This window comes from Acanthopagrus latus, chromosome 3, assembly GCF_904848185.1.
Source record: "Acanthopagrus latus isolate v.2019 chromosome 3, fAcaLat1.1, whole genome shotgun sequence".
Lineage (NCBI taxonomy): Eukaryota > Metazoa > Chordata > Actinopteri > Spariformes > Sparidae > Acanthopagrus > Acanthopagrus latus.
Window position 1 is genome coordinate 2,826,900 of NC_051041.1, and position 12,693 is coordinate 2,839,592.

Below are 12,693 nucleotides of genomic sequence, written 5' to 3' on the forward strand. Positions count from 1 at the left end.
CTTGAGTACACGATCAAAGTATTTGTGCTGAGAATTCGTTCACCTTGTCAGGTTGCCCATGTACCTGGTTGTTAGTGCCTACAAAAGTTCCCTTCAGTCGTTCACTTCTGAAATGGTCATGCAGTTATATTTCTAGGAAAATGTCTCTGCTCCTGGACGGAGAACATTTCCCTTCCTGATCAACACATTCGCGAATATAACAGTTAGATTTGTTATGAATTTCCACACAAGGTTATTTTGTGCAGGAAACTGTGGCGACAGTGTGAGAGTATCTGGATATAAGTGAAGTATTCTACAACGACAATGACTATAATAAGGAGAAGAGTCTGTTTTGTAAGCGAGGTCGTCTCTCCCGTAAAAAGATAAGCACTGAATTAAAAAGTAAACAGTGATAAGATTCTATTATGATATGAACAACCATAAACCAAGTTTTGGGTGATGATCGAAACAGTTTGCACGATGTAATATAAACTCTCCCCCGAGCTCAGTACGAGCCACCGGAGGAGAATTCAAATTTATCACTCTGGACGTTATCAACAACACCAGCAGATGCAGGACAAAAAAAAAAACACTGCAAGAAAATTATCTCCGCTGCTTGATTTGTTTTTGTTTTTTTCATTTGAATGCAAATGAATACACAGATTGGAAAAAGAATATAGAGGTTGAAGCGGTGATAGTCACAAACTGGGCAGCCGGCGGCAAGAACACCTGCAAGCGTGCAGAAAGCGAAAATGCGAGTGACTCATGTTGAACAGCGGCGAGGACGGACTGAGAAATAGACAATGCAGCCTCGTGCTGACACCGCCGAGAAACATGTGATGCCACCAGCCATGAATGGAAACTGGAGCGGCACATCAGCCTGAGTGTTCGAGGTCCAACAGAAAAAAAAAACAGGAATGCTGCTCCCGACCCGACAGCTGAACAGACAGCAGTTTAACAACCAGCTGACAACCGAGGACAGCGCCGGGATTATTCACTCCGTTTTTAAGTTGTCCCAAAACAGAGAAATGTGATCGTCAGACAGCTCGGACACCAGGACATAATGTTGGCAGTCAACATTTCTGCAGACCGCAGATACGTCCAAGGTTGATATTTGTGTTGCAGTCACATTACAAGGTTATTAGCCACCTGTCGCAGATGGAGGTAGAGTTTCTGCACCTGAGTTTGACTGTTTGACTCAGGAAGTCAATCTCCATCTGCGATCGTGGTGACCAAAATAGCATTTTTCAGCCAAAAACTTTAATGTTTTCCTAATCCTAACCAATTCATGTGTGCGCCTAAACCTGCACGGAGCATAAACACAGCTTTGTGACGTGAAACTGAACATTTAACCTGAAGAAATGTTACGTCAATGTAAAGCCAGGGAATGAGGGGATAACAGCTCATACAAAATGCTTGCAGAGCGCTACATCTGCAGACTGTCCACCAACCACAGCAGTGTTTTTAAAACCACCAGGTCCAAATGATGAGCAGGATCAGGTGTGCACCTACGAGGAAATGAGGAAGGAGGAAGAGGGCCACACCTGAGGGAAGAGATGAAGGTCGTGGAAACAATTGTAAAGATGCAACATAGAGATGTTCTGTTTTCAACTTTTGCAAAAAGGTACTCCGCTAACATTTACTCTGGTCATGGAGTTCTTTCTGGAGTTTTATGCAGCCAAAAATAGGAAGAGGCACTGATTTCCTCGGTCACCATCCACAGATAACCAAGAGGGAGTGAAGATGTAGAGCGCTGTTGTGCTCTGAGACTCAGGATGGAAGTAAAAAGCACAATCTTTCCCTCTGGTGAAGTAGATGTACAAGTTCCTTCAATTCTCAGTTCAGCGAAGTGGGAATTAACTATATTTCACTACTGATCGTACATCATAGTCATCATGTGTAATTCTACTCAAATATGACCCCAGTTGTAATAAATCCTTTAATAAACGTGCTTCACCTTGACAGACTGAGACAGGACAACATGTTTTATTTGTATAGAAATCAATAAATGAAACTCTGACAGAAGACGAGGTTGGCTCAAGGTTTGTGGGTTGTTTTTATATTCCCAACACCATTTCATCTTTCTGTTTGTGGGGAGTGAATACAAACACACACACACATACACATAGAGACACACACACACATAGAGACACACACACACGGAGCTGTAGTTCTGTGGGTCGGAGGAGGCGGTGTGTGATTGACAGCTGGTCGGGATCAGGTGGAGCCGCGGCGCTGAAGGTTTTTGAGGGCAAACGGAGCCTCAGAGAGACATTTAGAGTGGCGACGTCACAGAGAGACGGACGCCGCGACAGATGTGACAGTTAAACCTCGATGTGACCTGCTGCACACACACTCACACACACACACACACCTGATGGTATTTTTGATAATGTCCATTAATGATTCAGGAGTGTCCTCGCTCCCTGTGTTCAACAGACCAACACTCGCAGACATGTTTCCCAGCAGCATCACAACCTTTGTTGATTCGAGAAAAACAGAAAAAGATCACGAAGGTTTGTGGGAATCAAAGACGACCTTGATGCGCCTCTAAAGTGTTCAGGTTTGTCGCCTTAACAGAAAAACAAAACTGAGTTACGACTGTCACAAAATAAGACCTTGAACATTAATAACATAAAAAGCAAATCAGCAGAAGGATTTAAATTAGTCTTGTTTAGTTAGAAGTCACTACATTTCTGCAAAATGAAAATGTTTTACTTGGACAAAATCAAGTTCGAAAAGGCTTAAATTTTATTGCTTACCTTCAATTTGTGTCAACAGTCCTGGTCACTAAATGTGCGAACATGTTGTCTGCAGAATAACACACAGATGCTGGTCTTTGCTAGCTATCCGTGACCGTAGCTAGTTTCCGTTAGCTAGCCATGGGGGACAGTGGATCTGGACCGGGCCTGCTGAGTGAACACAGCTGGACAACAGCCCGGAGCTGAACTCCAAACCCAATAAGATCAGTTTGACAGTTATAATTACAGGTTGTTGTTCCGCTGCCACGAAGTCTCTCGCAAAATCTGCTCATGTTGCCTCGAGCTGAAAACAAGTGGTGCAAATTATCTCCACACTTGTCTGTAAAACATCGGAACTAAATTCATTTTATTAAGGAGAAAACAGCATTTCATTTGTGTTTGGAGTAAAAAGTCGTTTTGGCTGGTAAATAAAGAGCAAAAACAATTAGACTCCGGTTAATGACAACAGTTGAGGATGTGCTTTAATCAATTTAATTTGTAATTGACTTGATAACATAATTACTGCTGCTGAAAGTGTCTTTTATTTCAGTTTAATCACTGGTTTATTAGTTCCTTGTAATGATCTTCTTAAAAGAGATCTTTCACATCCAGTTTGTCAAAACACACAGTGAATGATTAAATCATCGCTGAGCAACAACAGAAGGTTATTAAAGTTTGATCTTAATTCAGCGTTACAGAGAAACGTGTGTTTCCACCAGGAGGCGCTGCAGCTTCTTCTGCACGATTCGATAAATCCACGCTGACGACGAGACTTTTCTGTGGAGGTTCAGTGGAAAGCTGGTGGGGAAGCTGTTTCTAAGAATTGGAGGGACACACACATACACACAGAAACACACACACATACCTGTGTTGCCTGCGTGGTTGTCAAGGCAACCGTGCAGACTAAAAGGATGACAGCGGCGTGTCAAGGAGGCAGGAAGAGGACGAGTGTGTGTGTGTGTGTGTGTGTGTGTGTGTGTGTGTGTGTGTGTGTGTGTGTGTGTGTTTTTCTGTGTCTCAGCGACAATCTTTGAAACAATTAAAGGCTTCATTAGAGTCCAGAGTCTCAGTTAAATCTTCTTCACAGCCTGTTTATGTCAAATTCTCCCTGAACATATTCAGACTACTCTAATCAAAGTAATGAAGTCACAGCCTGAAGGAGAATGATTATCAAAATAAACCTTTAGTTAGATTTGTGTGTGTGTGTGTGTGTGTGTGTGTGTGTGTGTGTGTGTGTGTGTGTGTGTGTGTGTGTCACAGTGAGGGATATTGGCCATCTGGTTCCCATTGAGACTCGAGGTGGAACATTGAACTCACCTTTCACCCAGTTCTCCTCTGGGTCTGAAGACGACACACACACACACACACACACACACACACACACACACACACACACACACACACCTTCATCACACTCTCCTCTCAAGTTGAACAACACGACTTGGTGTCAGTTGAATAAAAGTCACCTGCGACCAGTTTTTCTCCACAACTGGGGGAGTGCGACTGTGTCTGCAGCAGGGTTGTGCATCACCTGGCCCGGCCCGGCACGCCGCTCGTGCAGCGGGCCCGCCGATGTCACGCGCGTTGGCATCCGAGTATCTGCCACCAGCTTGTGCAGATGGTCTGCGTGGCGTTACGAGGGGGGGGGCTGGTGACGCAAGCATCAACCGAACAGCTGAAACAACCCACCAGATACAGGTGGTGAGGTGATCCACTCCCACACACACATGCACATACATGCACACAGACCGGGCTGGTGTGTGTGTGTGTGTGTGTGTGTGTGTGTGTGTGTGTGTGTGTGTGTGTGTGTGTGTGTATGTGTTACATAAATGAGGTTGAGGTGCTTCACTGTGGAAGGGGGGGGACCCATGACTCATGGCAGTTGTCATGGAAACACACGCATGGAGGGACCCACGTGTTCAATTTGAAAACACGCAACACATGTAACTTACTGTACTGTGCACATGGAGGTGATGACACACACACACACACACACACACACACACACACACACACTGTTGATGTCTGAGCAGAGAAAAGCTGTCAGAAGCGTCCGAGTGCCTCCCAACGGTCCGCTGCTGCACTTTCTGTCTGAAACGCTTCATTGTATTATTCAGCATCTGACACACGAAGAAGTAATGACACCAGAGGAAGCTACTCAGAATAATGTGTGTAAATTGTGACTGATACTTCAGACAGTAAACAAGCTGATTTAGAAAAGAAATGACCACATCTGATCAATAACCATCTGTTCTCAGTAGTGTATTAACCAGAGGGAATGAGCTTTACGTTTCAGGGTGGATATGGATGGTAATGTCCTTGATGTCACTTGGTTTATGAAGGATTTGGATTTACCCTTTAACCGTACACTTAGCTGATGGAACCAGGAAGATCCAATTCAAGCGGCAGCCATGACAGCTGATTGGATGAGGTGCTGATCGAGACACAGGACCAAAACTAGCAAAGTGTCGGTCCGTTGCTCAAGACACATCTTTAAAAAATAAACAGCTAACAAGATAAAAAAAAAGGCTCAGCAGTGTTAAGCAAAAGTTAATCAAACATAAAGAAAGTGTGAATTTGCTTGGGACTATTTTTAGCGGTGGATTAATACACATCTGGCAGCAGGATGGTGTTTGTGGGACAAAGACACACAATTTTTTAAAGCAGCATGAAGACTTTGTTGGTTTGGGGGCTTTTTTTGTTTTTTTTGGACTTTATTGACAAGAGGAACCAGGCTCATCTTTTTTTTAAATGCCTTTTCTTTAAGCCATAATATCCTCCGGGATGTGATACATTTTTTAAAACCATCAGAAAAAGAAAAGAATCTAACCTCTTACATTTTTTATTTGTATTATTTCAGTCTTTGATGCTTTTTGTCTGTGCACCCTTTCGAACTGCTACAACACAATGACCAGAATAAATTCTGGCAATGAACATTTCTTAAGCTCAATTTCTTTAATTTGTATTGTGACAACGGTGTGTTTATTGTCTGGTTAACTTTAGGCACAAAAAATACTGAGGTTAGGGTTGGATGAAAGATATTGTTTTGTCAGAAATAACTGGTTTAATCACCAAAAAATGTGTTGTTGTCTTGTTAGAAACATGGTTGAAAATATCTTAACATCTCGTTGGAAATGTCTGGTTTTGACACCTCAAAAATGGCTGAAGATGTTCCAAAGTCTTGTCAAAACTCTCCCAGTTCTACTGCCACGAACATGCCTAATGGATTTGGCACATACGAATACAAATTATAAAAATTACTCTTGTTGTTTGACTGCTTGAAGTTTCTCACTGACCTTATTATTGTCCGTTTTGTCTGTAGCGACAGCTTCGAGTGGCCGGGTAGAAGAAACTGCACTTTTGTTTTTGAGTTTCACACAGCAAGACACCAGAAAAGCTCCGTCTGTGAGTAAGTATAAGCTTTTATTGGTGTTTGGAGGGAAAAAAGCCAGACCACATTATGCCATCATCCCCGTGGACAGCACACAAATACCGGTGAGGAGTCGGGGAAGTGTTGCGCCCTTGGGACTTGTAGTTCATAACAGTCACAACATGGAGATAGTTAGCTGAGAATCCACAGAATTGAAGGAGAAAGAACATGGCTGTGTACATTATTGTTTCATCGTTATTATTGTCTTTATTACCCGCAATGCTGTGTGATCAATAAAGCAGCGATGTTCACTGCCACCAGGTGAAGAGCGAGCCTCGGACACCCGCCAGGAAAAAAAAGTTGTACCACGCTCAACAACACAGTTACATAGAAAAATAGCAAAGTCAAAAAAGTTTCTGTAACACGTCTGTGAAGAAATCCAAAAATCCCAGGTATCAAAAAAGAAAAACAACACATGGCTTTCTTCTTCCATCGACAGATGGACACATAAGAAGCTCTGAGACGTTTCTTCCAGGGATTTAAATTCAAAAGTTTGTGTCTGTGTATCAGGTTTAAACATAATCCCAGAAAAACAAGAAAGTGGACGAGAAAATGGGAAAAAATACATATATCAAGGATAGAACTACAGCTCCCATGATACACCTGGGGTTCACGTTAGTCCCTGTGGATGATGTGGACTCAAAGAAATCAAGTGAAAGTTGTTCTTGGGCATCAAAAAGGGGATTTACGTGAGATCTGATCACAGATTCAAGCTGTTTCATGAGACAACTGATAAGAAATGTATGTCAACAACAACATTTTTTTTATAATACCAGCAGCTGTGGCTGAAATGGCTAAAAATAAGGTTTAGGTACCATCTCTAAATAAAGACAAGACAGCTCAGAATGAACAGTTCACTAAACCCCTCCCCGAAAACAGCAGGTAATCAATTATCTGTTTCAAAAACTGAAAACATGACAGCAAAAGTGAAGAAATGGATAAAACGGAGTGTCATCAGCGTAGAGAGACACGCTGAACAAGAAAAAGAAGTAATTTGCTGGTATTTCAAAGCCAAGAAATTGCATGTGATGAACTGACTGCATTAATATGTTGGTTTAATTTAGATGAAGCCTCATTATGATTGGACAAGTCCACTGAGTAGCGCCTGCTGTATACTTGAACACTATCAGCTATAAAGCAAACTGCTGCAATAGATCAATATCAATCAGGATATTTATTAGTGAACATGCTGACATTCTGTTTCGGACATGTGGCTCTGTGATAGCCTGAATTCTTGTTTTAAATCTTGTGAGCTTGAAAGAAAATGTCAGCCGGAGATAGATTTTTCACTGGATGGTGTTAGCTCGCTTAGCTAGCTAGCCACAGCTGATCACATCTGACAGCTGTAGCCTCGTTGTTATTTGCACCTTGTGTTGCTGCTTCATTTACATGATGCAAACTATCAAATAAAAGTTTTTTTAAGATTTTTGCAGGTTCAGTCTCCAACCAAAGTTTTAACGTTACAGCTAGGTTTTTGCACTGAATCCGTTCACTAGCCTAGCTAATATAATCTGCCAAGACAGTGCACTGTGTTAGGTGTCCTACACACTATTTATGTAGCACAACGTATATAATGGAATGGAAAGAGTTGTTTATACATGACATTTAATTTACTGTCCATTAATCTAAAAACCACAAATGTCAGAAACATGTACCACTGGACCGTAGACCAAAAACAAACACTCATTGCTCCGGACTTTGCTAGTTTAGCATAGCTAAAATACTACATCTTGTTAACCACACATTTATTTAAGTTACAGTGACAACAAAAGTCATCCGACACTAAAATATTAAGGTTTAGTGTACATATCTTGGGAACAACATGCCTTCAGAGCAGTGGGCATTTGTTTTGGGGGATAACGGACCGGGCTTTCGATCCACTGAGCCAATTTTTTGGAACAATGGGCTTTGGGAGTGATTTTGGACACAGTAATTAAGTTGCCAGTGAAAGTACTCTGTTCTTACTCTGCAGGAATGTTATGTGTCAGGGAAAGATGTTAATCATCGCCACAGTTACCAAACACTTTCCTAGACACTAGTTAAAAAGATGGTGATGGCATCCATATCATAACAATACTTTCCAGGTGAGTGACCTGAAAGGAAATCATTGAGCGACCTTCCATAAATCAGGTTTAGGTGTGAGGGACCCAACGTTTTAGAAATAAGCAGAATTTCAAGTTGTAAACCTGCCACTGTCAATGCAGTTAAATGTAAACATAAAGTTCTACAATGCAAAGATTAACGACGGTGACCGATGGAGCGGGGTTTAGTGAACGAGGAGAAAAGTCTTCCCTCCCACAGTGAGTTAGTAATAAACAGAATCATAACAGTAAAACCCAACATCTCTGAAAACAAACAAAACATAACAAACCAAACCAACAAACTCTGTGACCAAACCTTTTTTGTGTTTTCTCTTTTTTTAATACGTGTATTTAATACCTCAGACAAAAACACCTGAGAAAAAACTGACAAAATGATTCAGATGGGTTTCTCCGTAATATATTCAATTATGTATATTACAACTATAATCACATAATTCAAGCATATATCATATACATATATATCTAGTGAGAGAATAGTTTAATATTCAATAGTACAGTTTGTATGGTACAGTAGCAGTAGGGTGCATTTCTCGTTTCTCATTGGGTAAAAGTTTTTTAAAAGGAGAGGTATAGACAAGTGTTGGTGTGTAAATCTATAATACGATTTATCGATACAATATGCAACAAAAGGAAGAAAAAAATGAACTAAAAAGAAGGAATAAAAGACAAAGAAAGGGTTTAGGCAGTTCAGTACTGTGTTTTGAGATGGTGGATGTGTGTGTGTGTGGATGTTTGTCAGTGTGTGTTTGTGTCGGGTGAAGGATCAGATCAGCACCATAGAAGTCCATAACAACATCAACAACAACGATAAGGGTTAAAAACCTGGGTGAGGACTGTGTGTGTGTGTGTGTCTGTTTGATGTGTGTCTGCATGCTGAAGGGTTTTTGTTTTTTCAGTCACTGTTCAATCCGGGGCAAATCGACCCTGAACCGGTAGAGTGTTTTCATTTTTGCACTTCCTGGACACAAAAAACCGAAGGAGCCAATAGAGAGAGAGAACAGACAACAACAACCAAAATTGCGTGTCTCGTCTTTAGTGTTTGTGTGCGTGCGTGTGTGAGCGAGCGAGACACCAAAAAACTTTTTAAATGCAAAAAATAAAAATAAAAATAAAAAATAAACCTGCCAGCGAAATCCTCCACCGTGTTTTATTCCAGGCATCTGCTCACATCCAGACGCTCTGATGGCTTAATGACTTCCTGTTTCTCCCCCCTCCCTCCCTCCTTCTCTCTCTCTCTTTTTCGCCTTCCAAAAAAAATAAAATAAAAAATAAAAAGCCCTGCGATTTTTTTTGTTTTGTTTTAATCAGACACGGAATCAAAGAGAAGATAACAAAAAAAAAAAGAAAAAAAATCAAGTGCTTTGAACGAGCCCACGAAGAAGAGAAAAGAAACGAAACACAAAAGAATTTCATAAAACTATACAATTGTTGTTTCACCGTCCTCCTTTTTTTTAAACCGAAAACAATCGTTACTAAGATTTACCTGCCCCCCACCCCCGCCCCCGCATGCCCGTCATCGTCTCGCACCATGTGAAATACCTGATTCAACCGTGATACATTCTCTGTTTCGCCTTCGACTAACCAGCCCCCCGTGAAATCGAAAATAGATTATTTGTTGTTTTAGCAATAAACAGTTGAGAGGAAAAGCGCTTTGTGTGGCCCCGTGACCGTCCAGCTAACCGCCCCTCCCCGCCCCATATATAAAATATACAAAAGATTATCTCCAAAATCCTCCTCCTGACTATCTCTGCTAATAGAAAAATATACAATAATCCTATGTCAAAATCTCTTTGCGTTATGGACGTAAAACCCTGCACCACCTCCACCTCTTCCTCCTCCTCTTTCTCTTTGCTGGACTAGTCTCGCCTTCCTGCCCAGTTCAAAAATATACATGTTTGTTTTTTTTGTCCTATTCATAGAAAAAAATGACACATCTGACCTCTCCTGGCTTGAATCCGTGCCTTGAGCTTAAAAAGTGAGATTTCACTGGCATAATGTGAATCCAACACCCTGTTTGAACCGGCCGGAGCAGCGGCCGGAACGCACTACCTGCAAAAAACGCCGTGCGACACCGGCCGTAAGCAACACAGCACCGAGGGGGGCGGGGGTGGGTGACGTAAAGCTGCCGAGGTGACACAAGGTGATACAGTACGTCGTGTGGGTTCAACTAAGCAGCATGTACAAAGAGAGTCAAACTGGGGGGAAAATGGCGCCGCTGTGCTTTCCTGTGACATCCTGAAACACAGCGAGCTCGCTGAAAACACGCGTTAATGTTTACGCCTGGTGTCGCACAGCGCTTACTGCAGATCTACGCCGGCCTCCCGCCTCGCCACTTCAACTAAAGTGCTGCTGTTGTTGGGTTGCCTTTGTACCCTTTTCTCATTTCCTCCTCCCCTTTCCCGCCCCCTTCCTCCTTCATCTTCGTCGTCGTCGTCGTCTTCGTCGTCGTCCTCCGCCGCCTCACAAGTCTCCGTGTCGACTCTCGTACTTGTTGATGATGTTCCTGCAGCGGCCCAGCTCTTTCCTCATGTCGGCCACCTCCAGGCGGAGGGCGGCGTTCTCCCGCTCCAGGAAGGCGGCGCGCACCGAGATCTGGTTCTCCTTCAGCCGCCGGGCGTCCCGCGAGCGCTTCGCCGCCTCGTTGTTCTTGACGCGCCGGCTCCAGTACTTCTCATCCTGTCGTCCACGCCGGTGTGGTATGTTGGGGTGTGTGGGAAGGAAAAAGGTAGGGGGAGGAGAGAGAGAGGATCAAAAAAAAAAGGAGAGCGGAGTGAGAAGGGTCAGTTATGTGGTGAGAGAAAAGAAAAATAAGAAGGGAAGGAGGAAAGGCAGCAGAAGCTCAATAGTCACAACTACAGAACACAAAAGCCACGACAACATTCACAGGACAGCGAGAAAAGACTGAATCAAGTCATTTATACCACGGCCGAGGAAAACACTTCATATTGGCTGGCAAGAATGGAAAGTAAAGAATGGAAAGGCTAGCTGCACGGCTAACCCTAACAAGCTAACAGTCATGGATATATATATATATATTGCACCTTTAATATATAGATTTTATTTCAACTATTCAACATAATCACGTGTCAGTAGAACTTCTTCTTCTCTGTGCATGTATTTGTTGGCCGCGGTATAAAAAGCAATAACACACTCCTGGATGTTCCCGTCTAGAAAATAATGAACTCGTCTATTATTCCCTCGTATCTGAACACCTCCTCGTGTTTTATTGCTTTAAGCACAGATTATCTATCAGCAGCGTTAACAGACACAGACAGACACACATATATGTCTATCTATATATATATATATATATATATATATATATATATATATATATATATATATATATATATATATATATATATATATAAGTGAGAGAGAGAGATGGCAGCAGAGTTTTCTATCTTGCAATATCGAGGATGGAGGATCAAAGCTGGTGTAGAGAATAATAACGACTCGTGAAAACACATCTTCTCTCTGTACAGTCGTGCTGAGCTGCTCAGCTGAATGAATAAATACTCGACGCTGGAGACACAAACACCCTGCAGCCTCACAGAAGTCTGCAACATTTGTATATTCGGGGGCATGAAAGCAGTTTGTTGGCAGATGAGGGTCCCCCGAGAGAAAGATTGGATTGTTGTGTTAAACTTCTGGACCCAAAGAGCCAAACAGAGGTCCAAATTGAAAGTAAAACCATGTAGAGATCTCAATCTGAAAGATTTATGCCGGCGGAATCGCAGCCTGCCCAAACGGCTCAGCGTTTCCCTCAGAGGACCTTTTACAGGATCTGTTTACATCTGGCAACGTTCACGTTATTCCACCATTAAACTCATTTTTACTCATCTCTCAGCGCCAATCGTTGCTTTGAGATTAGTTTGGGACGTTTCCGTGGAGGTCTGGTATTAAACTGTTGAATCTAAAGTCTCATTTATGAGCTGCAGAGCTTCATATTTTTAACTTTGGTTTGAGATCATTTTCTTCCAAACCTGCACACTAATAATTTATACGGACCAGCTCCGACTGAAGGCGACGAGGTGAGCGCTTTCATCGCTCTATAAATTACAAACGCCCGAGGAGCTGCAGCTGCTGCGCTCTGAACTATGAAAACACCGGCCATCGATCACAGTTCCTCCTGTCACGCGCCGAACCGATGACCAAATATTTTAAGGATTCTCGTCAGGAGGCATCGATAGGAGTCGGAGTCGTGCTCTTCCAGTAGTTCAGGGTTTTTAAATAAACGCTGCTCATTCAGACACTCAAGTAGGCTCAGTTTTAATGTCATTCCGATTTAATTAATGGGGTAATTCTAAATTTTTTGGCAACGATCGCGTCAGGTTCTGCTTTCTGTCTGACTTTAGCAGTGATTGATGTTGTTTTGTGTTCTTGTTTCAGTAAAAATCAGACGTTATGAATCAATTTCTGTCCCAAAAGCTTCATTTTC

General features: G+C 42.3%; 1 protein-coding gene across 1 annotated transcript in view; it reads right to left on the minus strand.

The window, feature by feature from the left end:
• Positions 1 to 6,130: 6,130 nt before the first annotated feature.
• dbpa (D site albumin promoter binding protein a) overlaps positions 6,131 to 12,693 on the minus strand; it is a 32,101-nt gene continuing 25,538 nt past the window's right edge. Inside the window, exon 5 of the mRNA XM_037093436.1 lies at positions 6,131 to 10,928. Coding sequence (XP_036949331.1) covers positions 10,713 to 10,928 — 216 coding nt within the window. The 3' untranslated portion in view covers positions 6,131 to 10,712. The remainder of the gene's footprint in view (positions 10,929 to 12,693) is intronic.